The sequence below is a fragment of the Syngnathoides biaculeatus genome, chromosome 16 (assembly GCF_019802595.1).
Source record: "Syngnathoides biaculeatus isolate LvHL_M chromosome 16, ASM1980259v1, whole genome shotgun sequence".
Classification (NCBI taxonomy): domain Eukaryota; kingdom Metazoa; phylum Chordata; class Actinopteri; order Syngnathiformes; family Syngnathidae; genus Syngnathoides; species Syngnathoides biaculeatus.
The window spans coordinates 8,263,446-8,290,400 of NC_084655.1; the positions used below are offsets into that span (position 1 = coordinate 8,263,446).

At 41.9% G+C, this 26,955-nt stretch overlaps 1 protein-coding gene and 1 pseudogene across 4 annotated transcripts; both read right to left on the reverse strand.

The window, feature by feature from the left end:
* Window positions 1-257: 257 nt before the first annotated feature.
* On the reverse strand, window positions 258-25,767 carry LOC133514516 (myosin-1-like). 4 transcript variants are annotated; one of them, XM_061846275.1, is made up of 38 exons: window positions 25,567-25,767; window positions 25,043-25,186; window positions 24,365-24,521; window positions 23,422-23,449; window positions 23,209-23,317; window positions 23,028-23,120; window positions 21,978-22,041; window positions 21,720-21,818; window positions 21,543-21,646; window positions 21,309-21,447; window positions 21,110-21,228; window positions 20,890-21,039; window positions 20,088-20,258; window positions 19,496-19,802; window positions 19,361-19,428; window positions 18,831-18,918; window positions 18,653-18,770; window positions 18,010-18,133; window positions 17,804-17,940; window positions 17,305-17,560; window positions 16,609-16,851; window positions 16,350-16,526; window positions 16,127-16,272; window positions 15,545-15,635; window positions 12,758-13,147; window positions 12,561-12,687; window positions 10,734-10,852; window positions 9,411-9,607; window positions 7,824-8,007; window positions 7,324-7,489; window positions 7,114-7,238; window positions 6,478-6,786; window positions 5,581-5,784; window positions 2,102-2,227; window positions 1,863-2,033; window positions 1,588-1,692; window positions 1,414-1,509; window positions 258-823 (listed from the first exon to the last, which is right to left on the reverse strand). In XM_061846275.1, exons 1-38 carry the CDS (start codon window positions 25,765-25,767, stop codon window positions 680-682), a joined length of 5,796 nt encoding a protein of 1,931 aa, XP_061702259.1. In that variant the 3' UTR covers window positions 258-679. The 4 variants fall into 4 exon arrangements, with proteins under 4 accessions (XP_061702259.1, XP_061702261.1, XP_061702258.1 ...); XM_061846277.1 differs by having other exon boundaries at window positions 19,361-19,402; window positions 19,458-19,802; XM_061846274.1 differs by having other exon boundaries at window positions 23,203-23,317.
* Window positions 23,686-23,804, reverse strand: LOC133515178 (5S ribosomal RNA; annotated as a pseudogene).
* Window positions 25,768-26,955: the final 1,188 nt, after the last annotated feature.

Consider the following 26,955-nt stretch of genomic DNA (forward strand, 5'->3'; position numbering starts at 1 on the left):
ACCTAATAAATTGAGATACCATTAATTACAATTTCACTAAAAACGCCTAAAGGAGACATTATTTAAAAGTGACTTCAGTATGTCTAATAAATTGTCTCAGGAGTGTGTCCAATTATCAACATTTAACAACATAGTAAATCTTAATTTGACCACTTCTGAAAAATGGTTCAGTGATTTGTCTACAAATTTTACTCATTTACATGACATCCACACACAGTGTTGTCTTCCATGATTTGTAGATTTCTTTTTCCAAGCCACAGATTTTGCTGTGGGAAAAACAAGTCAAAAGGTAAGCAGAGCTGCATTCAGCTTTGATTGATGCACAAATTAGTCTTAGTTAAATGGGTGTGAGTTATGGCCTACAAAAGCTTCTGTGCAAGTGCTCTTATTTTTTGTTTGTGTTTGATTAGTTGTAGCATTCAATAAACGACAGGACATGGCTTTCCGTGCCCACATGCGACGGCATTGCAGTACCTTGAGTGCTCCATTTTTTTTTTTGCAATTCACTCAAGCAGTGGCATATCTGAAGGTTGCTGGTTGCTTCTATTTTGGCTCACAACACCAACGAAAAAAAAAAACATCAAGCAACTGCTTGTATTTTGAAAAACTTGCTACTGTATTACACTACAGTTGCATTGTATGACTTGTACTCGGGGGAAGTAATACATCAGGCCTCATCCTACTCCACTTTCCCGAGTATGTCACGGCTCTTGGATCGTAGTTTATTTAGCTGCGATTCCGCAATGTCTGCTCGTTCCTCAGCAGCCTCCAGCTCGTGCTGAACCTTCCGGAACTTGGCGTGGTGAACGTTGGTTTGTTCCTCCTAAAGACCAAAGAGTTAAAAAAAATAAAATAAAATAAAATAAAAAATACGACTACCCTGGACTTTGCACAGAACATGTCTAAACAAAACAACAACTAGTAAAATTAGACGTACTCATTCAACTCCTGTACTTAAGTAAAAGTAAAAAGGTACACTTTGTAATGTACTGAAGTAATTTTAATTGCAACTTATATATTACAAGGTAAAGCAATGAAAGTACTACGATGGCACCATCTTGTATCGTTTTGCTGTCAAGGAACTACTGTATGTTGACGTGAATTGAGGATTTTCCTTTTGACAAAATAAGTGCTTTTCCACCATCTTTTGGCCTCACGTGTCAAGAAACTATGTTGAAATTACTTCAGATGCTTCATTTTGACAAAAAGTAGTGCTTTTCTCGCACCAAGACAACAAGAACCAAAGAAATACTTCTACTGCTTCGACCTGAGAATAAAAAAGGGAATCAGGGAAGCTAGATCCCCCATGACACCCACAAAAGGAAAAACAAATCTGACTTTGTGCCTGAAAGAACTACATGGAAGTAACTGGTTACCTCGCAGCATTCCTAAAAACAAAGTGGGACATCTTACCGCCGCCTCACTCTGGCACTTGTACGTTTTGACTTTCAGCTGTAGGTTCTCGACCAGATTCTGAAGTCTGGCCACGTTCTTCTTCTCCTCCTCTCCCTGGAATGCAAGAGCAGGATTGGGAGGATTAGTTTATTTCTTTGGCCCTGCCACTGGGCACCAGAATGACTTTCTGACCTGAAAAGTAAGCTCCTTAATTTTTCGCTCGCATTTGCGGACTCCTTTCACAGCATCAACGCCACGTTTCTGCTCCGCCTCCAATTCATTTTCCAGCTCACGCACCTGAAGAAAAAGTGATTGAAGTCATTTTTTGTTTCGGGGCTGTGAATACTTGGGTGTAAATATCCCCCCAAAATCTGTGAATAGGTTAATTTGTGTATGTTTCACCACAAATATGCAATGCTCAACTGTACTTGGTTCTTTTGTGCCATCTGTCCAGATATACTTCTTACCCGGTTTTCCATCTTCTGGAGTTCTTTCTTTCCACCCTTCATGGCGAGGCTCTCTGCCTCGTCCAGACGCTGCTGCAGGTCCTTGACTGTCACCTCCAGGTTTTTCTTCATCCTCTCCAGGTGAGTGCTGGTGTCCTGCTCCTTCTTCAGCTCCTTGGCCATCATGGCGGCCTGCAGACAGAGTCTGAAAATGGTAAACAACGTCCTGGTGTGAATGACAAAAGGATGGCAGCATTTACTTCTGTCATAGCTTTCTTAGCCTTCTCGTCAGTGTTCTTCGCCTCCTGGACTGTATCCTTCATCTCTACCTGCAACTGAGCCAACTCGCTCTCCATCTTCCTTTTAGAGTTTAGCAGGCCCGTGTTCTGCAGGATAAGATTGGTAAGACATTGTACAATACTTAAAGCCCAAGTGTCATCCCTATAAACATTCTAAAATAGATATTGTAATGAAAAATACATATAACATTACTCACTTCAATGTCCATACGAAAAAATAAATGTGAGAGGCGAGCCCGTCATCCATCCGCAAAGTTGCAAAAGTGTCATTCTACGATATCCAAGTGTTCCCCATATTGGCGAATGTCCATGACGTCACCCGGATATTCGCCAATAAAAACCCCCGGTGGACCCTAACTATGAGAGGCAAACGCGCCCCTTCTGACACGGAAGCTCTTTTCAAAAAGGAGAACACCACAGTGAAGTTACTGGGGCAATATTACACTATTATTTTGAGCCCTCGGGGCAATATTATACTATTGTTTCGAGCCATATTCAGATGATATGCGATCACGGCCAAACCGCATCCCCGTCCGATCCACTTGCGCGGCGGAGATGAGCCATCGCGGCTCATCGCAGCCGGCCGGTGTGACTTAAAACAAAGCCGAGCCTTCCTGCTTTTGGGGGGTGTTCATCGACGCCGCAGTACGCGATGAACAACACAGTCAAGCCGGGGCGCTTTACTGTGCGCATGCGGCTGAGTGAGGCATTCTCGGCTGGGTTCTTCAGAGCTGCCCCCGTCCGCAAAGCCTGACGCGTAGCCTTCGCAGAAGCCGTGACCGACGAACGCGACGCCTCAGCCGCTGTGGCTGATTTTCGGCGCCGTGGTGGCATATAATGGAGCCGAGCCGTGCTGCTTTTAGCGGGATGTTCAAAGCCGCCGCAGTACTTGATGAACACCGTCGGCCCGGGGCGCATTACTGCGCGCACGCGGCTGAGTCAGGCATTCTTGGCTGGGTACTTCAGATTCGCCGCCGTCCGCACAGCAGCCCGACACCGTCCGACACGCACATCAACATATTTTGGACACGGATCTTTTGTTACGTTATGAGAGACCGATTACGTGGTCCACCCCAAACTATAGTTTTTTTTTAGTAGCTGTATACACACCTACCTGTTATTTGGAACCCACGAAGCTCTCGTCCTCGGCACCCGTGCAATCCATTTTTCACAACGAACCGGGTCTCTTGCAAACTTGTGAAGGCTAAATCCATTCTCCCGAGTGTTCAAGCAATTCTCCAGCAATGCAATGAGCCGGCATTTTGGCTAACACGAAGGAACAACGAGCTACGTTCCCGGCTGTAAAATTAATGGAAACAAAGGAGTCCACTTGAGGGCGGTCCTGCCATGTACGTCACTTCCTGCTTCTTCTCAAAAACAAATCCCTTGAGAGGATTTTCATGGCAGAAGTGACAAAAAGCTGTATATGTCAAAATCATATTTTGTGGTGAAAAAAACGCATGGGCCCATATTGGCTGACATTTTTTCATTAATAAAATACTAAAAATCATCCATTTCGTGACAGTAGCCCTTTAATTACTCAGAGTTCTGTTTACTCTCTTTGAGGTGAAATTGTGTATAACCTCGAAATTTCCATTTCTCAAACAATCCTGAGTTAAGGCTCCTTACCCAGGACATCCACTCTCACCCTGAGAGCAATACTGGAAGGAGATTCTATTGTCAATAGAAATTTCTAGTTTTGAATATGGTCCATCCATTCTCCGAGCCACTTATCCTCACAAGAGTCGCTGGAGCGCTCAAACCCATCCCAGCTGGCGTCAGGACACCCTGAACTGGTTGCTCGCCAGTCGCAGGGCACGCAGAGACAATCAACCATATGTATTCACAATCACACCTACAGGCAATTTAGAGTCACCAATGAATGCATGTTTTTGGGATGTGGGAGGAAACCGGAGTTCCCAGAGAAAACCTATGCAGGCACGGGGAGAAAATGCAAACACCACACAGGCAGCGCCGGGATTGAACCCCTGTCCTCAGAACTGTGAGGCCAACGCTTTAACTAGTAGCTAGATATATTGTTTATTGTAAATGTATATTATTGAACAATTAAGTACACAAGCACCTGTATATACAAAGCCCCAAAAGTTCTAATCTTGTAACACACGGGTGTCAAGCTAAAGGCCCGTGGGCCAGATCGGGCCCACCACAGGATTTTATATATCCAGTATAGGTTTAGTTAGCGTTTTATCGCGTATTTGGGTTATTTAACAAAAAATATGGTTAAGAGGTGTAGTCACGGACTTTGTAATAGTGACGACAGGTATCCTGAAAGGCTAGTTGGTGGAGTTCGATTCGTACCCTTTCCAAAACCGAAGACCCAGTACGAAAAATGCCTTCGATGGGTCAAACTTTGTGGAAGACCGCATCATCAACTAAATCCATCTAATATCAATCGGAACACATGTTTGCACGAAGGTATGCCCTATATTTGATTTTCAATACATGTCTCGTATAAATGAATTCGAAGTTCTTCGCTAGCATAACACTGCTGCGTGTGAACGATTGACACACTTATTCTTTGTTGAGCGATATTTAGCGATGATCGGACTGCACAAACGTATTGATTTCTTGCTGGCTCGCGGCCAGAAGCTTAACCAGACTGTGTTTGCACGAAGATATGCCTTAAATTTGATTTTTAATACACGTCTCGTATAAATGAATGAGACGTTCTCCGCTAGCATAACATTGCTACGTGTGAACGATTGACACATTATTCTTTGTTGAGCGATATTTAGCGATGATCAGACTGCACAAACGTATCGATTTCTTGCTGGCTCGCGGCCAGAAGCTTAACCAGACTGTGTTTGCACGAAGATATGCCTTAAATTTGATTTTTAATACACGTCTCGTATAAATGAATGAGACGTTCTCCGCTAGCGTAACATTGCTACGTGTGAACGATTGACACACTTAATTCTTTGTTGAGCGATATTTAGCGATGATCGGACTGCACAAACGTATCGATTTCTTGCTGGCTCGCGGCCGAAGCTTAACCAGACTGTGTTTGCACGAAGATATGCCCTAAATTTGATTTTTAATACACGTCTCGTATAAATGAATGAGACGTTCTCCGCTAGCATAACATTGCTACGTGTGAATGATTGAATGAAATCAGAAGCATGGCGTCTCTCTCAGTTAAGAATGTATTGTATTGTATTTGCCATTTTTACTGTTTGTCTTACGTCAGCGCACGTGGCGTGACGTGACTTCAGGAGGCGTGGTTAAGTGCCCTGTACGGAGGGGTCAATTGGTATTTCAACTGCCATCTCTGTTATGCTGTCCATATTTTCACATCTTGTAAACAAGATAACACCTAATAATTGATCAAGATATTTTTATGAGCATTGTAGTATAGTGTGGTTCGACAGTGATTTATGTGCTGACCACAAGTATTGAACCCACCTGTCTAAAGTACTCACCTGCGAATGGAGCAGCTGAGTCCTTTCGCTGCTCTCCATCAGTTCCTGCTCAGCCAGTTTGCGACTTCGCTCCGCCTGCTCCAGAGACGCCCTTAGATCCTCAACTTCAGTCATCATCAGATTGTTCCGGCGTTCTGTGATGGCCAGTTGCTCCTTGGTGTCCTCCTGACTGTGGAGAGCTTCATGTAGATGGACTTGCGTGTCCTTGGGCACAAATGACATTTTACTTTAATGTGGGTTTTTTTTTTTGCTTTGTTTTGTGAGACAAAATTTAAGTTCCAAGTGAGTTTCAGATGCGCTGATTCTCAAATGCAGTGAAAAAAATGTAGCAATTAAGGTACTGTACTGCTTTTTCGTGTGAGTGAGCACTTTTGCCACAGCATTTTTAGCTGTTTTCAGCTCAGAGGACAAAAGGTCAAACACATAAATACAACATGAGAATAAAAGCAAGGAGTTACTGATGGCGACAACTCATGTTTAGACCCTCACATGCAGACTACCAGCCAATGAGATTACAGCTTCCGATGTCACCGACCAGGCAATGTCCCTTAGAGATACACAAACAATACATGAATATAGCAATACATGATTATTTCTTTAACGTTTCTCTTCTGTTTTTGAAAATACAAATTTAGGTGGGAGCTGTGACAGATTATGGTGAATCTCCACATATTTGTGGTTGGGCATTTCTAAATTCACCTATTCTTTTGGGGTGGATGAGAACTACCCACACATTTACACTATTCACAGAAGCTTTGTCCCTATCCCCTGTAAATCGCTAATTTCCATGGTGAAAATCCGTTTTATGTCAAATTAAATTGGGTTACGGGCACGGTCATGGAACTGATTTAATTCGAAAGTCAAGGTACCACTGAATTTGTGTTTCTGAAAGCAAACCTTTAACTGGGTTTGCAGGTTCCTCATTTGCTTTATGGCCTCAGAAGCTTGTCGATTGGCGTGGCTTAGCTGGATCTCCATCTCATTTAAGTCCCCTTCCATCTTCTTCTTCACACGGACGGCCTCGTTCCGGCTGCGCATCTCGGCTTCAAGTGTGTTCTGCAGGGTGTCAGTGGTTCTCTGGTGGTTCCTTTTCAGCTGGTCTATCTCTTCGTCTTTCTCAGCCACCTTTCTCGCCACCTCTGATTTTATCTGGGTCAGCTCCAGTTGAAGGTGAAGGATTTTGGCCTCTTCGTGTTCAAGTGACGACTGTAATAAGAACAGAGGTGGCAGAAGTAAACAGACTTTAGTCACTGGAGTTTTAAAAAAAAAGTGGCTAAATTCAAAGCATTAACTTTCTCGCTACTTTTACTGTTAATTACACACAAAATTATGTAGACATGGCACCCCGTGCAGGTGAGTAGATGCAATGTTCTGTTTTTTTTTTTTTATAAATAATCTGTAGATTTAAGTTGGTAGAATCATATATAGAATATGTGCCTGTTCGCAATATAACAGGTTTTACAATTAGGTTTTATTTCATCTTTATCTACCCTGGTGTCTTAATGTGGCCCATGTGCTTGAATCACCACCAACCTCAACCTCTTCAAGTGCAGTCTGAGTGTCTTTCTTGTCCTTCTCGGCTTGCTTTGTGAGTTTCTCCAGCTCGTGTATTAGTTTAGTCGACTGTCCGATGTTCTCGCTGGTGTCAAAGATCTCCTCTGAGTGATAGAATATGAATAAATGTCACTATATGGCCAAAGGACAAGAGAATGAGGTGATTTTGTGACTGAGTTTCACTCATACGCTGAAGGGTTTTATTTTCTCTCTTCATGGAGTCCAGGTGTTCCAAAGCTTCCTCGTATGAGTTCTTCAGTTTAAAGACTTCAGTGCTCAGAGCTCTGGATTCTTTCTGAGATGCCTCCAGATCCAACTGACTCTCCTCACACTTTTGCTTCCAGTCAGACAGGACCTACAACATCCGCACAGGTTGAATGAAGGCAAGTAGACACTTTCTTTTGTATGTTGAAGACATTTCAGCTTTAATCCAAAACACTTCTTCAACTCAAAATTTAGGTCTGGCGTCTCACTATTGCATCTCAAAATGAAGGGACATTCCTTTCAGAACAACAATGTTCCAACTGTGGACAGAGAGGACCTCTTTAAACAGAGGAGGGTGTTACAACATGACATGTCTCTCGTAAGGACTTCTTCAAAATGTAAATATAATAATAATTAATAGTGAAAATAAGAAGCACAATTGCACCCACAGGTTTGTGGCACTAACCCCTCTGAAGGCAACATACCTTGTCAAAGTTTCTCTGTTTCCTATCCAAGGTAGCATTGGCTGCATTTGCTCTTTCTAGCTCCACCATGAGGTCCTCCACCTCAGCCTGCAGCCTCTGTTTGGTGTTCTCCAGGGAGGCAGTCTTTGCATTAGCCATCTCTATCGACTCCTCGGATTCCTGGAGCCGCTGAGCAAGCCTCTTCCTGCGAATCACACAGGAAGAGATGGAAAGGAGCAACCAAGTTTTCACCCAACCTTCCCACCATTTCTATCCTCTTATCCGTGGTCAGGGTGCGGGAGCGATAGTCTAAACAGAAGTTGATCATTATTATTTTGGTCACCAGATGGGGATGCAGGGGAGACATTTCTTCTAAGGCCAAGCTTGTCCAGCTCGTGGTTAACTCACTTTCACAAGCTGCAACAGCTGAGTGGGAGGAAAGCGCTAAGAAAATACAGAGGCCACAGTCGCTCCTTAAAGGGGCTTTATTGGCTGAACTTGATTGCACGTTAGTTGATCTTTTTGCCTACTAAACTGGCCATGGTTGCCGTTTCTAAACCTCCACCAAAATACACACTTACACCTTATGCATGATCTCTCTCTGAGCAGTGCACCTCAGCATTCTGCACACGCAGTTACACAATCACTCACAGATACACACCTCACACACACATACATACACTGAGCTCCTTGTCACACTCATGTCCAACAATATCTGCAACACAGAAAAGCACAGACTTGCCCCTCTTTAGCAACTTGGCCTAATTCTTCCAGGGGGTCCTGAGGCGTTCCCATACCATCCAAGAGACATACTGTATTCTCACCAGTGTGTAGTGGGCCTCCTCCTGGTGAGATATTTCCTTAACACCTCATCGATGAGGGCTCCAGGAAGCCCAGGACCATTCTCACCAGATGCCTGAGCCACCATCTCTGGCACCCCACTACTTTGACTCCCTCAAAGATAGTCAAGCATCTTACCCTATTTTTTATGGAGAGCCCACACACCCAGCAGAGGAAATTCATTTCAGTCGCTTGTGTTCATGATCTTGCTCTTTCATTCACAACTCGTGAACATAGATGAGGGTGGGAACGTTGATTGATAAGTAAAATTGAGTTTTGCCTTTCATCTTAGCTCCTTCTTCAAGACAGATCAATGCAGAGTCTACATTACTGCAGAAGCTGCACTAATGCACCTGTCAAGCTCTTGTTCCATTCTTCCCTGATATTTAAACTCCATTACTTGGAGTAGGCTTTCATTAGCAACCCGATGAGTGCCCTCCTCCCTTTTCCGACTGAGGACCATAGCCTCCGATTTGGAGGTGCAGATTTTTTTCCCTCAGCTGCTTCAAAAACAACACTAGCAAAATATGAAGATCGCAGCTTGATGAAAGCAACAGAACCACATCATCTGCACAAGCAGTAATACCGAGGCCCCCAAATGGGACACCGGTTTGTCCATGAGGAGTTTGAACAGAATCAGTGAGAATGGGGAAAGTTTCAGAGAATCCTTCCATACTGGAAACAGATAAAACTTAATGCCAGTACTCCAGTATGAAAGTCAGGAAAATGAATTGTGTAAAAAAAAAAAAAACAAAGCCCAGTCCTCACTTGGCTTCCTCCAATTCCTCAGTCCGCTGGATGGCATCTGTCTCGTATTTGTTCCTCCACTGGGCCACATCACTGTTGGCCTTGGAGAGGCAGCGCTGCAGCTCAGCTTTGGTCTCTTGCTCTTCATCATATTGTTCCCTCAGAAGCTCCCAGTCATGACGGGAAAACTGACAACTATGTGCCAGGGCGTTTTTGGCCTGAAATAAAAACAAAGAGAACATTTGTACTCATAAGTCAAGGTACCACCGTATATAGAGCTCGTGCATCTACGTCATGAAATCACGTCGCCATATTGCCAGTCAAACAATGGATTGCTGCAATTAATTCCGTTGAGACGAAATGAAAATATGTCTTATGGCACAATGCCCAGGGTTATGTCCCGATACCGTTAAACATTTAGAAGGTGATAATAAACGAAGGTACGTGGAAAAATTAGAGACACTTGGCAGAGAGCATCCACATTTAATGCCGAAGTTGATGTTTTCGCCGATAAGAAATTTGACTGTTAATTCGCTTCCGCTTATCTTGTACAACTGGATATAGACATGTATGTGGTGAATAAGTCGTTGAGATTTACACAGAAGAGTTTGAAAGCGTAGAAAAGTCTGAGCGCTTACAAATACTTTGTTGCTGCATCTGTTCTCATTCTAGAATATATCCCACTTAGTGATGGACCCACTCAGATTTTTTTCAATACAAATACTAATATTTAAATGACACCTGGTTTTACGCAAACTCGCATTCATTAACTGTGATTGGGAAAAAATTTGGGGCGAGGAGTCATCTCCTCCATATGCGGAAATGTATTCCAGCCAAATGTGAACCTCCATAAACCTCTCTGCAACAGACGATTTATTTATCTATTCAAATGGGTCAACTTGGCATTGTGAATACTTCTTGGTAATTTGAGATTGAGAAGAATAATTCCTACTTGAAATGAAGTGATCACTACACAGGTGTGTGTATTTCGTTGGGCACCATCCATCATGTTAATTGACGAAATCCATCGATCTTTTCTCGTGTTTTCCACTGGTATTCTATAGAATTATCTCTTTGAAGAACTGTCTCGTCAATTGTGACAACCAACAGCACAACAAGTCTCGGGCATTGTGAAAAAACTGTTCCGGTTCAACGACTCCCGCACTCCAGAGTAGCTTTGTTTGACTGGCAATATGGCACCGTGAAAACGGTGAGGTCCCATGCACGATCTCTATAGTGCCAATTCACAACATAGTGTAAGTCAAGGCTTTTAACAAATTGAGCATATCTGGAAATAAACTTCCACACACGAAGAGAGTGACTAAACCCATGCATGACACAGACCTTAATTTCTTCATCCAGAAGCCACTTGAGTTGTTGGATCTCTTGACTGCTAGCTGCTTTGCTTCTTTTCATCTGGTTAATTGCAGCTTCCTTCTCCTCTAACAGACGTGAAAGTTCCCCTTCAAAAACATCAACATTCCTGATTCATGCTTCACCTCCAAAAACTAGTGGTGGCAAGTACCATGCCTAAATGCATTTATCAAGTAGCTATGTTTTACTTGAGTATTGATATTTTTACAGCTTTTTTTTACTTTTACTTCCTACATTTGAACAGTTAGCCATACATTCTACTCAAAATAGGTGTCACATCTTTAGTGAGAGAAAATCAACTGCAAGTACAGTGAATAAAATAAGTATTTGAACACCCTGCTATATTGCAAGTTTTCCCACTTAAAAATCATGGAGAGGCCTGAAATTTGTCCACTGTGAGAGAGAGAAAAACGAAAAATCCAGAAATCACAATGTATGATTTTTTTTAACTATTTATTTGTGTGATACAGCTGGAAATAAGTATTTGAACACCTGTCTGTCAAATAGAATTCTGACCCTCAAAGACCTGTTAGTCCACCTTTAAAAGAAAATCTTTGAAGGGAGCTGAAACTCTGTCTGATCTAGAGAAGATCTGTGTGGAGGAGTGGGCCAAAATCCCTCTTCCAGTGTGTGCAAAAACTGGTGAACAACTACAGGAAATGTTTGACCTCTAATTGCAAACAAACAGCCAAAGTTGGATGTTTTGGAGACAAGGTTCGAGAGAGCAGACCTCGATGGTTTGGACATGTTCAGAGGCGAGAGAGTGAGTATAGTGGTAGAAGGGTGCTGAGGATGGAGCTGCGGGCAAAAGAGCGAGAGGTAGACCAAAGAGAAGGTTGATGGATGCGCTGTGGGCAGACATGAGGGCAGTTGGGGTTGGAGAGGAAGATGCACAACCCCAACCCTAATGGAAAAACATGACGCACTGTGGAAACCCCTAAAGGGACAAGCCGAAAGGAAAAGAAGAAGAAGAATTGCAAACAAAGGCTACTGCACCAAATATTAACATTATCTCAGGTGTTCAAATACTTATTTGCAGCTGTATCACACAAATAAATCATTAAAAAAAATCCTACATTGTGAATTCTGGATTTTTATTTTTAGATGATCTCTCTCACAGTGGACATGCACCTACGATGAACATTTCAGACCCCTCCATAATTTCTAAGTGGGAGAACTTCCAATATAGCAGGGTGTTCAAATACTTATTTTCTTCACTGTAATTTAACCCCTCAAAAAGGTCTATATTCATTTATTAATGGCAAAAAAGAGCAGCAAGCCACTTTTTTTTTTTTTTAATCTAAATGAAACCCTTCATGTGACTTCAACATACTTCTGTGGCTTTGGCCTGAGCACAAAAACTGCAAATAAATAAAGGAGGTAAAGCAATACTTCTCCTTTTAATACTTTTTCGTTACACTTATTTGTAGTTTTCTGGTGTCACAGTGTCGCAGCTGGAAAGCGTTGCCCTCACAGTTCTGTGGACTGGGGTTCAATCCCGGCCCCGCCTGTGTGGAGTTTGCATGTTCTCCCCGTGCCTGCGTGGGTTTCCTCCCACATCCCAAAACCATGCAGCATTAATTGGACACTCTAAATTGCCCCTAGGTTTGATTCTTAGTGTGCAACTGTTCTCTGTCTCTTATGTGTCCTGCGATTGGCTGGCAACCAATTCAGGGTGTACCCTGCCGCCTGTCTGCTGAGGGCTGGGATAGGCTCCAGTACTCCCATGACCCTTGTAAGGATAAGCAGATGGATGTACTTTTCTTCGTACTTTTGACAGCTGTGCCATAAACTGACCATTCTCTGTGTGGAGTCGTGCGTTCATGGTTGCATAGTCGCTGAGTGCTCTCTGGGCTTCGTCTGCTTTGGTCTTGTACTCATTGGACTGTTCTTCCAGGCTGTGAAAGGCCTTCTCCATGTTGGACTGCAATGTTCCATTTTGAGATCAACTTGTAGCAAGGAAACTTCATATACAAATTGTCACTGTCTCTTACCTTGCTCTTAACAACATTCTCCATGTGACTCGCCATGTCCTCCATCTCCATCTTTAGTTCACTTTTTTCTTTCTCCAGCTTTTGCCTAATTCTCTGCAGATTGTCGATCTGCTCTCCGAGTTGTGCGACGCCGTCGGCCTGCTTCTTGCGCAGAGCCGCAGTGACGGCTTCGTGATGGAGTGAGCCGTCCTCCACCTCACGCCGCAACCTCTGGAATTCTGCCTCGCGTTTTTTGTTCATCTCCACCTGAGCGTTGGTCGCTCCTCCAGCTTCCTCCAGCCTCTCGCTGATCTCCTCCAGCTCCCTGCAGAGATCCGACCTTTGCTTCTCTAGTTTGGCTCTGGTGGAGCGTTCTGACTCTGTTTCTTCCTCCAGCTCCTCTATGCGAGCCTACAGAAAACAATGTCTACTTTGTGTATTACGAATGATAAACACTCAAAAGCCACTCCTCACATAAAGTTTGAGTTTAGGGCATTGACGTTATATTCTATGAATTTAATTTGGCCTTCTATCAACTTCTGAATATCCAACTGTTCAATATTTTACTTCTTTTGCACATCTTATCGTATGTATTCCACAAATGTCAAATTAAGTTCACATGTAAAGGTTATAGTGCACTTTAGGGTCATCCCAAAATTTCAGCCCAAATATCCCTAACTTTTTGTGTGTATGAAGGGCTGAAAATTTTCAGGGGAAATAAATGTAATGTGCATTTTTTTTAATATTTTGTGATTTCAGTTTGATTCATAATTTTCTTTAAATCATCATTCAATAACTGATAATGTACAATAACATTTACAAACATGACAGACTATTCCATCATATCATCAAAACTTTAAAAGCAATTACTCTAATAATGCAGGGACACGAAGGAGGCTGTATGAAGCAGTCCTTTTCCAAGGTTTTTAAATTGGTTCAGGAAACCAATAACTACCACATCCATTTGAGTACTTCCTGTCATACATATGTAGTCCTCTTCAAAAGTATTGGAATGGCAAGGTTAAATCCTTTGTTTTTCTTGCATATTGAAAATATTTGGGTTTCAGATCAAATGAGAATGAGATTAAAATTCATGTTTTCCAACTTATATTTCATGGTATTAACGTCTAGATGTGTTAAATAACATTTTGTTTGAAGGCACACCCTTTTGAGTAAAAGTATTGGAACAGACATTAAATTACGTTGGAATTAAAATGGATATTTGGTGGCATTGCCCTTACTTGCAATAAATGCATCAACCCTGCAGCCCATTGACTTTACCAGGCTATTGCATTCTCCATTTTAAATCATTTTTCCACACCTTTACTACAGCCTCTTTCAGTTCTTATTTGTTTCTGTATGCTTCTCCCTTGAAGTCTCCTCTTCAGTTGGTAAAATAGATCCTCTATTGGGTTAAGGTTCAGTGATTGACCTATCCTGTCTGTCATTTTACCATTTATCCCCCTAATGATGTCCATTGTTGTGTTGGCAGAGTGTTTTGGGTCATTGACTTGTTGGATGATGAAGCTTCTCCGAATTAGTTTGGATGCTTTTTTTTTTTCTGAAAATTGAAAGACAAAATGGTTTTTATGACTTCATAATTCATTCCACTGTTGCCATTATGAGTTACATAATAAAGACTAGTGAAGACATTCCAGAAACATCTATGCTAACCAATGCCATGACATTACCTCCACCATGATTCACAGAAAAAGTTGTGCATTTTGGATCCTTTCTCCATACTTTGGCCTTTCCATCACTTTGATAAACATTAATGTTGGTCTCATCCATTCATAAAACATCTCTGTACTCCTTTACAAAATCCAATCTCGCCTTCTGATTCTTTTTGCTAATATAAGTCTTCTTCAAACAGTGGATTGTGGTATCTTCACCCTTGCCCCTAAGGAGCTTGGCAGTGATGTGACTGACAGTTGTCTTTGGGTTTTCTTCACAGGTCTCACAGTGTTTTTGCCATTAACTGTTGTTGATACCCTTGGTCAACCCATTCAACGTCTGTTGCTCAGTTCCCCAGTACTTCTTTTTTAGTACATACCAAATTGTTGTATTGACCATGCCCAATATTTGTGCAATAACTCTTGATTGATTTTCCCTCTTCTTTCAGCTTCATAATGGTTTGTTTTTCTTCCATAGAGATTCTGTTCTTCATGTTAGCCTCACAGGAAATGCAGTTTCCACACATGAAACACAAAGCCAAAAATAGGGACTAGCTAATGTTTAAGCAATCATTCTAAATTGCAAAACCCGAGCAACTACAAATACCAGCAGTCATATGTTCCAAGGCCTTTGTTTACTCAAAAAAATGGTGTGTTCAAACAAATGGTGCTCTGTCTTGAGTTCTTTAACACATCTAGATGTAAATACCATGAATTAAAACCTGGAATTCTGAGCATTTGCCTCATATTCATCTTTTAATTTGAAGCTCAAATGTCTTCGGTATCCAACAAAAACAAAGGAATTGACTTTGTCATTCCAATACTTTTAGTACCGTAATCCCTCCACTACTGCTGGGGTGAGGTTCCAGACCGCCCCAACAATAAGTGGAATCCGTGACTTAGAAATACCCCCAGCATTTACGGCACTTGGTTTGTTTGACCTGTCCACAAATAGCATGCCACATTTGATTGATGAGCTTGGTGGGATACAAAAGTTGACACACAGATTCTGGGTCAGTTGAAAGTACTGCAAAAACATGCAGCTGTGGAGGTTACGACGTTATACCACTCGCAGTTTCGAAATGGAAAACACATTTTTCAGTCCAAAATGTATGCGTAGTGTCTGGAAGCAAACCTGAAGTTCTTTTATCTGCTTTTGCAGCTGAGTAGTGAACGCTTGCCCATCCTCAATTTTGTACTGCAGGTTGTGGATTTCCAAATCTTTTCTGAAAATAAACCACAGTCTCAATGACATTCTCTAGCAAGCAGCTGATTCTGGCCTCTTAGCAACTTGTCAAACCATGCTAGTAGCACACTCAGTTCATATACAGTAAGTCATGTGTTTATTGATATATCAAAATCATGTACCTGCAAATCTTAAATTTAGATAAAAAAGCAATTTTTACCTTTGAAAAAGGTGTACTTGTTAGATATAGCACCCCCACAACACCCTATGATCTGGGTGTCCCTGAATTGAAAAAGTGGTGTAAAAAAGACTGTCCCCTTTTTTTTTTTTTTGCTTTTGCTTTATTGTTGCTTTATTTTTATTTTTTACATTGTCTTGTTTTACTTGTTCATTTTAATTTATGTTTAAATTATTTTATTTATGTTCTACATTGTTATATGGAGGACCCTCTCAAAACTAAGAGCTTATCTAAAGATGTTACTTCAAATAATAAAGAATTGACATATTCATTGTATAAAAAAAATGCTGTACTTATTAATTTTGTACTCCATCTGTTGCCTCTCATTCTCTAAGTCCGTGACATTCTCTTGACTCAGCTTCAGGTCTCCCTCCAGCTTTCTTCTGGATCTCTCCAGGTCAACTCGAACTTTCTTCTCCTGCTCCCGGGCGCCTTCCAGCTGATGGAGACAAAGCATTTCGTACCTTATCAAGACAGTAACAAGGACCGCACCTTTACAACTTGTGTAATACCTACATCGTCGATCTGTTGTTCCAGCTTTATCCTTGTCTTTATCAGAACGTTGACTTTATCCTCCTCGGCCTGGAGGTCATCACACATCTGCTGGTGAACATCCTGCAAGGCTTTGTACTCCTTAGAGGAGTTCAAAACTTTGTCCTCCAGTGTGGCTACCTCCTCCATCAACCTCTTGACCTACAGAAAAGAAGAAACATGTAAGCTGCAAGCTTCATTTAATATGTCTATGATGTATTCTGCAGTGGTATTTCACAGTAACCTTGTTTTCTGAACTATGTTTCTCCTTCTCTACTTTGGTGATAATCAGCTCCAGATCATCGATGTCGCGTTTGAGCTCACAGGTTTCGTCTTCAAGCTTTCGCCTCTTTACCGTAATGTCTGCATTAATTTCCTCTTCCTCTTCCAACCGCTCTGAGAATTCCTTGACTTTGGCCTCCAGGTGAATCTTGCTCTTGATCAGACCTTCACACCGCTCTTCAGCATCACACAGGTTCTCTCGTTCCTGAGTGTGATATTTTGGTTGGAATTCTGTTTTATTGACTGCCTACCATAGGTGGGAGTAAGTCACATTCAGTTTGCGGATGTCACGAGTTCAATTGAGTGCAATTAAAAAAAACTCTCTTGTTACTCTGACAATAATCAAGCAAGTCAAGACCTCAATACAATAAATGTCAAGTATAAGTAAAGTCGTACAATCTTGCTCAGTCGCACATACCGTATTTTCCGGACAACAGGGCTGCGCCCATTCTGTGTAGCGTTTTTTTTTTCCCCAAAAAATTAGCCACTTTGAACTCAACATCTCAAGAATACCAAGGCAAAGTGAAGATTTAGTCAAGAAAGTCCTAAAATTGGCAACTCAAGTCATGTGACTGGAATCCCACACCTCTGTTGTCTCCCTACACTCAAGATTTTCATGTAAGATGTTTCCCAAAATGATCCATTTGTGTTGACATACTGCTTGGATTTGAAGGTGAAGGTCATTCTTCTCCTGGACGAGCCCCACGGTTTTCTCCTCCAGCTCTTTCCTACCAGCCTTCGATCTAGCCAGCTCCTTTTTGAGGCGCGACACCTCCTCTTTCATGCTCTGCATCTCTTTTTCAGCCTCAGCGCACCGCAGCAGAGGCTTGATCTTGAAAAAGAGTCTCATCCAAGGCCAGTTCTTCACATTCATGAATGAGCGGATGTTGTACTGGATGATGAAAATAGATTCTCTGGAGAATGGAGACCATCGACAACATTTTTAGCAGCAAATAATTGAAACTTTTTACAGTACATGACTAATGACTATTACATCAGTAAGGATGTGGTTTTATTGATTGTCACCGTTTGGAGTCAGCAGTCACACATGGTTTCAGTTGAAGTCACATGATAGTGTGACCATTACAGGATCACAAGGTTCTCATGTCACTTTTGGGTACCTAACAAATGGGAAAATAAGTATGTCTCTGAAAGACCTTTTCTTTGCCATCTCTTTGAGCTTCAGCCTGGTGACGTAACCTCTTGCTACAGCCTGGATGCGAGTCATCAACACCGCCAGACGCTCATCCCTCATCTCCTCAAGAAGACCCAGAAGGCCAGCTTTGAAGAAGACCTGCAGGGAGTCAGCGATGTCATCACTGGAGCAAAACAAAGACCTGAAATGCAGCTGTCCGAGAAATACCTTTGTGTTTCCAAATTTGTACTGGGCATGATCCACATCAATGGAGGAGAGCAGTTTCTCGGAAGCCTTCTTGCTGTCCATGAACTGTCCCTCGGGGATGGCGCTGGCATTCAGAATCCTGTACCTGCCAGGAAAAAAAAGAACCCTACCACTTTATCACATCGCAATTGTTTTCATGGGATTTTACATTAGGGTGTTCACTTATTTTTGGGTCATAGCAACCCAGCCTTGTTGCAAATGGCGAAAATCATATTTGTTTGTTTTGTTTGTGTTTTTGTTTTCAAGGATTTTTTTTTTTAATTGTCAGGGCTCTCATCTCAGGGCATTTAATTAAGAAAAAACTCAACTACTCTTGTTTTCTTAGGAGTCTTGCCTTTCATCTGCACATTTTTCCATCAGGTCTTGCACTTTGACTAGATAGGAGACCTCTAGCATGACTGTTGGCTTGGTTACCCAAGTATGCATCATCTAAATTAGAGACGCGTCACAACCACAAATGTTATAACCCTTTTTAGACACAAACCAAGAGTCTTTAAGATGAATTGAAGGGGCTCCTCTGCCTGCCAACATCAGTTATTTGGATATGGAATGTGTCCTCTGCAGGAAATGGAGATTCACTCTAGGATTCTTACACATGTGCTACCTCTGTCTGAAGTCTCCATAGAGGATCCTGCTGGGAAATCCCTTCCGGCAGATCCTGATTCCTTCCAGTACACCGTTACAGCGAAGCTGATGCAAAACCAGACGGTGATCCATCACCCCTGTGAGGACAAATACTTGTCATCTTTTTTTCATATGGGAAAACCTTACCTGGACCTTACCTGGAATCTTGGTCTCATTGGGGATAATGCATCTCACAAAGTGTGGATGTGTGGATCTGAGGTTGGCCATCAGCTTGTTGAGGTTCTCCTGTAGTATGTCAATAACGAAGAAAATGTCTAGTATCTGAAGAGGTCCACTAATCTGATTTTTAATTTACACTTTTCAGCACAGAAGACTCATTACCTGATTATCAACCTACTGTGGTACTTTAATTTATGGGCTTAATTTATTCTGTGACCAAGTTTGAACCCTGTTTAAACCTAACCCTGAACATGCATCGGTGACTGTGTCTCTCCTTGCCCACCAGCAAGTGTGTAAGAGAACCTAGATTGCTCCAATTTTCATTTCACCTTTCTCATGTGGTGGCCTATTTGAAACTCACTTGTAACTCAAATATGGACTTGCAACACAAAGCATATTAACCAGCTAAGCAACAGCTCATAACTCTGAATGGGACACTTGTAAATCATTGTGCCACCACATCAGTATTATTTTATCGTCTTGTTGCTGTCTTCTTAACTCTTATTACCTTGAAAAGTGCAGAGACCGTCTGGAAAGATGAAGCCTTTTTCTTTGAGCTTTTCTTGCTTCCATCAGCTACAATGACAAATATGATGACTGATAACCTGTTTTTGTTGGAATGATTTATTGTCAAATAACTGACCATCTGCTGAGGCATACGTTGCAAAGAGATGAGAGAGCAGCTTGACAGATGATTTTTGGTACAGCTGAACCACTGTGTCATTGAGCGGATCCTTATTCTTCTCCAGCCAGCCAATGAGATTGTAGTCCACGGTGCCAGCATAGTGCATCAATGAGAAGTGAGCCTCAGACTTTTCTTTGGAAGGTTTGGGCTTCTGGAAAATGCTGCTCTTGCTATGGTGTTGGTCATAAAGTTTGTTCTTTAAGGTCATGTCTGTGGCCATTGGAAACATGCACTCCTCCTCCAGAATGGAGAAAATGCCCAATGGCTAGAAGACACAAAAATTTAAAGGTTTGGAGATATTAATACAGTATTAGGTGATACTTTGGAGATTCCACATGTCCAGATGAGTTTGGTTTACAGTATTGGATGGCTCAATAGTAGCCCATCTCGCACAGAAGCTATAGATGAGGTGCATGCATGTAGTCATACGCCGTTTGTCTTTACTAGAAATAAAGTGCACTGGTAGCATTTTAGGAAGTCAGGAAATCAACAATGAATAAAACTGGTATGTGATGACAGTTACATAGAGAAATAATGACAACATACAGACCTTCTCAATGAGCTCAATGCAGGGTGCCAGGTCCATGCCAAAGTCGATGAATTCCCAGTCGATACCTTCCTTCTTGTACTCTTCTTGCTCGAGCACAAACATGTGGTGGTTGAAGAACTGCTGCAGCTTCTCATTGGTGAAGTTGATGCACAGCTGCTCCAAACTGTTCATCTAAATTCAACGGTAGCAATTCATTAATGCTATGAGTTACCCAATTCAGAGTGATTGTAAACGCTTGGCAGAGGGGGATATTTATGCGTGGTAGAACAAGATTTACTGGGGCTGACATGAAAAGATCCACATGGCTACTGTAGAAATCGGTGTCAAAAATATTCTTGGTGATCTGAAACTGAAACCATTGCAAAAAATGTTTTGGGCTCGGGTACCCAGATAAGGTTTTATCATTAATAGAAATACACAGAGGTTCAAATGAGCCAACTGAACTCTTCCGCTTTGTTGAATTAAAACTTTTATTCTATGAGGCTTCTTTAGTTGTAATATTTTAAGTCTGGAATCAATTTAGAATCCACTTATCCAAACTACGATTGTAGAGAAGAAGGCTTGCTAATCAGAAAGGGTTCCCCTTGACAATATGGGACTTCTTGCACCACCCAAAAAAAAACAAAAAACATCTCTTTCCTCAGTTTTTTCAATGGGTCTGCCTTGATCAAATGACCTGGAAAGGTTTAGCGTTTAGCAGTGTCATTTAAAAACCCTCTACCTTTTGCCACCCAGAAGAACCTGTGACGTCATGATAAATTTTTGTATTGGTTGTGTTACCCAGAAGATTGCATGTGGTTACCTCAAAAATTTCAAACCCTGCAATATCCAACACGCCAATAAAATGTTGCCTTGGGAGTTTAGTGTCAAGCTGCTGGTTGATCCTGGTGACCATCCACAAGAAGAGCTTCTCATACACGGCCTTGGACACGGCGCCCACGGCGTTGTTTACCTAAGGAGCCAAGCAGGATATCAATCCAGGTGGGGCAGCTGTAGTTTGACGTGGACATGGAGAAGCGTACCTGTTGAGGTGTCTGGCCTTTCGTGACAAACTCATTGCCAACCTTCACTCTGGGATTACACAGTGCCTTGAGTAGGTCGGCGGAGTTCAGCCCCATGAGGTAGGCAACTTTGTCAGCCACTGTGAGATGGGGATGATACACAGTAGTCCTGAAGTCATTTGGTGTTCTTCTGGTGGATGAACTCTTTGTCAAACCTTACCTTCGGTGCCGTCAGGTTCAGCTTGTTCTTCACGCTGCTTCAGCTTAAACTTCATGTTCCCACTGTGCATCACAGCGCCGGTCAGCTTGTAGATGCCAAGCTTCTCCTCCATGTTGAAGCCCAGGATGTCGATGGCACTCTGGGGTGGCAGCATCAAGTTTAGGCCACTCAATTGCACGAGTTAACATCTAGCACTCAAGTAGTGGAACATGTAAAAAAACTTTCCAAACTGACATCTGTGGCCACCAGCTCATCTGCATCGTTGATGCTCAGGACACTGATTTCGCCCTGGCTGATGAAGGGGTAGTCGAAAGGATTAGATGTGATCAATAGCATGTCTGGAAGAGGAAGAAGAGCAAATTCATCTCCATCTTCATGCAATCACATCTTATCAGCTCAAGTGAGTTTTACCAATTAGATCAGGCTTCTTGTTGGACATGATCTGGTAAAAGATGTGGTAGCTCCTCTCAGCCGGCAGCTGGAAGGTCACCCTGGATTTCTCCAAAAGATCTAAATGAGATAAATTCACTTGTTGCTCCACATGCACAGAAATGTGCACTATATTTTTCGGTTCAAGGTGTATTTTCAATTGCTTTACATGGATAAATAAGGGTTAAATGAAATCAATCCTTTTTTTATAGCTTATTTCATAATGGAAGGAAAACTCACATGTTTCGATATCAGCCGATCCCAACTTGCCCTTCGTTCCGAAGTGAATGCGAATAAATTTCCCCTGCACAATCATTTGAAATCATGATACAGCTTTGTTATAATTACTGATTTACACAGAATCTTTTCTGTTCTCTTTTCTGGGTTCAAAGCAGAATTTAAGTTTTGAATAATTTTTTTTCTTAATGTGGATTTTTATTTTCAACAATTTTTGGTGATTATTTTTTTTATGAATTTTGCGAGCTATGATTTGTTATTTGACAATTTCAGCAGCTGTTATTTGCAGTTATCCCTCCATTTTCTGAGCCACTTATCCTCACCTTTCATTGTGCAGGAGGCTCTGTACGCCCTGAACTGGCTGCAAGCCAATCGCAGGGCACATGGAGACAGACAACAGTCTCAGTCACAATCACACCCAGAGACAACTTAGAGTCTCCATTTAATGCATGTTTTTGGGATGTGGGAGGAAACCGGAGTGCCCAGAGGAAACCCACACAGTGTTGAGGAGAACATGGAAACAGGTGGGGCCAGAATTTGAAACCCTCTCTACAGAACTGTGAAGCCAATGCTGTAACCAGTAGTTTCACAGTGCTACCACTTCCAATTTTTTTAGACCTTTTTTGAGAAATGAAAAATATTTTTAGATGTTGGCTTTTTATGGACTTTCTCTACCACACTTTGTGAATTTTCAAATGATTTTTCATTATTGATTTTTTTAAGACAATCTTGTAAAATGTTATTTAAAAAATATTTTAATGATGAATATTCTTAGTTGAATTGTTTAATTTTTGGAAATGTTGAATTTTTATTTGACTGAGTTTTTGCAGGTTTACAGAATCTTTGAAAATGTAATTTATTCTGGATATTTTTTTCCCATCCAATGTTGAACAAATTTTTTAAAATTTGTGTTAAAAATGAAAATTCAAACTGATGGTACATATGCAATTTCAAAGTAATTGAATCTGTCATGAATTAATGTTGTGTTCATTATTGAAAATCAGAGTCATATTCTGACATGAACCAGATCATTCTGGTGGAGTTGGTACTCACAAATCGAGAAGAGTTGTCGTTCCTCACAGTCTTGGCATTCCCAAAAGCTTCCAGCAGAGGGTTAGCTTGGATGATTTGGTCCTCCAGCGTTCCCTGGTTGAAAGAACATCAAGTTCAGCTCTTGTTCTTCAACACACATGTTTTATGGATTACCGTATCTTTGAACGGGCTAAACCTGCACTCTGTCATGAAGTTGGTCCTTCTTGTTGGAGTCTCCCACCGATCCAATTGTGGCAAAGTACTGGATAACTCGCTTGGTGTTGACAGTCTTACCCGCACCGGACTCGCCACTGACACCACGGGGATACAATGAAGACACAATGAGGATGGCAACAAAAGTAAGAAAGTGGGACATTTGGTGAAAAGAGGCCTTATTAGGTCATGCAGAACTCACGTAATGAGGATGGATTGGTTCTCTCGATCTGTAAAAAGAAAACAAATACGGTGGTCAGTGATCAAGGCAGATGTTTACCACGCACCCAGCGTTCTTCCACTTGGAAGAGATCTTTTCCTTTGCCACACTGGACAAACTGCTTTCTTCTTTTCCTTTTGCCTTGTCCCGTTAGGGGTCATCACAGCGTGTCATCTTAGACGAACGCACATTTGTTTGGCACAGTTTTTATGCTGGATGCCCTTGCTGCATTTAGCCGGGGAGAGAAGCTTACAGCGCCTGGTATTCCCAGGGGGTCTCCCTTCCAAGTACTAACCAGGGTCAAACCCACTTAGTTTGAGAGAGCTGACGAGATCAAGTGTTCTCAGGGTAGCATGGCTGTAAGCCCATGGAAAAACTGCTTTATAATGCGCCTATCCCAACTAACCCTTGAGCAAGAGGCGTGGTACACCTTGAACTGGTCGTCAGTCAAATGCAGGGCATAGATAGACAAACAACCATTCACACTCTCATACAACAAAACAGAATTAAACATACCATCCATCCATTTTCTTAGCCGCTTATCCTCACAAGGGTCACGGAATTAAATATACCAGTACTTAATATTAAAACCGCAAAGTGTTCAACAAACCTTCATCTATCCAAAGTCTGATGTAATGCAAAATGCCAGAGCATAGATGTCACAAGAATGCTAAACTTTCAACAACAACAAAAAAACCTGGAACAGGACCACATACAGACCAAACAATTATTTCTCCCAGGTATATATTTGTGGGACACAGTACTAAACTGACTCTAAATTTGGATTTCTCTCTATACTCTAATAGCCCATTAAACATTTTTTTAAATCCACACTATTTTGAATATTGAAATGACGAACTGGGATCTATTGGGCGTTTATTATACAGTTATGGGTTTTACTCGAAAGTGTTTTGATGGACTTTACCTGTGAGCATGTACTGGTAAGCATTGTCAGAGATGGAGAAGATGTGCGGAGGCGCCTCTTGCCGCTTCCTGCCACGATATGCTGCCACCACTTCGGGGTTATAGACGGGCAACCACTTGTACGGGTTGATGGTCACACAGAAAAGACCAGAATATGTCTGCGGAAGAACGAGGACAAGCCAAAACAAGACATTCGTTCTCTGATAGTTGCTCATATAGAAAGCCGTTTGAGTATTCATTTTACATCTTTGACATCTTCAGGTGTATTACTAGCACACAGGATTCTCTTGACAAATTGTTGTGCTAAAGCACAGGTGTCAAACTATAGGTCCAGGGGCCAGATTCAGCTCACCACATGATTTTATGTGGCCCCGTGTAGGTAAATCATGTTTGTCATGTTTTTCATGATTTTTGTTATTTTTGTAATTGTCATATAATAAATGATGACATTGGGTATTGCAAGCATTTTTCTGTTGTTCTGTGATTACAAAACTAGCTCATATATTTCATGTGTAAATATGATGAGGGGATTAAAGATTTTTATGGTTTCACAGTCATAATGGCCCTCCTGAGGGAAACCATAACTACTATGTGGTCTACAACAACAAAAATGTTTGACACCCTTGAGCTTGAGGTTACTGAATGCTCAAATGAATTTTCTTAAGATGTTTGTCCTCACATAGATCATCCAGGCGGCGTATCGCTCCTTGAGGTTGAAGAGCACGGCTGGCTCGTGGAGGTGCGTGAGACGAGCCATGTCCTCTATCTTGTCAAACTTTGGTGGGTTCATAGGTTGGAGGTCGTCCTGATCCACCATAACAACCTGAACATAACAAGCATACATGCTGAGACACGCTGAGACAATCTCATTGAGTAAATAAAACTTACTCTAATAAATATCACAAGGATCTATATTGAAGAATAACGGCTTGGTCCCCAGCCAGGGTCAATGCGCAAATAGACAAACAAAAGACTGGTCGCCATCCAATTGCATGGCCCATGTAGACAACAACTTTATCGCAGCTTTTCGAATTATTTGAAAACGGATCATTTCCTCCGTCCTAGTGGTTGGAAATCACTACTGTACGTCATTAGCTTGTGGAGGCAACAAATTATTCAGTGAAACCATTTTGAAGTTTGACAATGTGGAACACTGTGAAGTTATGATTTGTTGAAGGGACAAAAATCCCATAATAAACCCACCTTGCCGCAATCCGTCTCCACGGTGACATTGCTGCCATTCTGGCTCTTGATCTTCCCCTTGACGTATTCTTGCTTGGGGTCAGGCACAAAGACGGCCACCTTAGCATCAAACGCCGAGTTCTGGGCTGCAATCCGTTCCCGCTCGCTTTTGCGCAAGTAGGGGGCAGCCACCCCGAACACTTCCATCTCTGCGTCGCTCATCTTGTCTCTCGGGATGCCTGCGTTTGGATCAGTGGGAGGGGAAATGTTATTCATACCCTACTCACAAGAAGTTTGTGATATTGGGGTAAAATTTCAGGATGAACCTTAAACGCACCACAATATTCCCCTTATTTGTTGCAAGGGTTAAATTCCAGAACCTCCTGAAAAGAGATTAATATCCACAAGGTAGTGACCATAGTGTATCCGTATTTTAAAAGTTTAGATGCGGTACTGATACAGACTATGCATCTGAAGTTCAGTTATTATTTTTGTCCACATGGTGTCTCCTTCATCACATTATACACTGTAGTATTTATGACTTTGAATGTGCGTGTCTTTAGGAGGCGGCGCTGGGCCGGGTGACTGATGTGGGAGACAGTTTGGGTGCAAAATGACTGGGCATCAGTTGTGGGCATGCGGGTAATACATGAATGTTTGTATTACGTGTCTCTTTTGTTACTTTTATTCAATTATAATTTGTTCTAAGCGGTGGTGATATTAATTTTACTGTATATGTGCAGTTGTGTAAGTAGTGACATTATATTTTATCTTATATTTGTGTGAAATATTCTCTCTTAAGGCTAGCTTTCCTCCAGGTTGACACTTAATGGTAAGTGAGTGTAAGCGTCACTGATGGTGTAGCAGTGTACACACGCCTCACTTTGGTGCAGGAAGTATGAGATCAATTCCCATTCAGTGGAGGTGTCGATATATGCCCTGTGGCTGACTGGCGACCAGTTCAGGGTGAAGTGAGCCTTTTCCCCAAAGTTGGCTGGGATAGGCTCCACCACTCCCGTGACCCTTGTGACCATTAGTGGCTTAGCAATCCGATGGATGGAGTCTCTGGTAAAATTCTTCCATGTGGAAAAATGATCACCACAAAATCCTGTGATATCAGGAAAAATCTGTACAATTAAAAAATTCACGAGACAGTGAAACAGTGAATGATGAATTGTGTGGCAGGGGATGACATTATTTCAAACCCACTTGTGCCACTTCTTCCAGAACATCAGGAAATATGACTTCATTCCAAAGCATCTGAAGCAAATGTTGTCATACTCACGTGAGTGCTGTCTTGAAGACCTTTAGAAGTTGTGGAAAAGGAAGTCATAAGCACAAGTAGCAGACAGTCCTGAACGAATCAGATACTGGGCTGCTTTTATGAGGCATCCTCGCCTCTTTGTCATT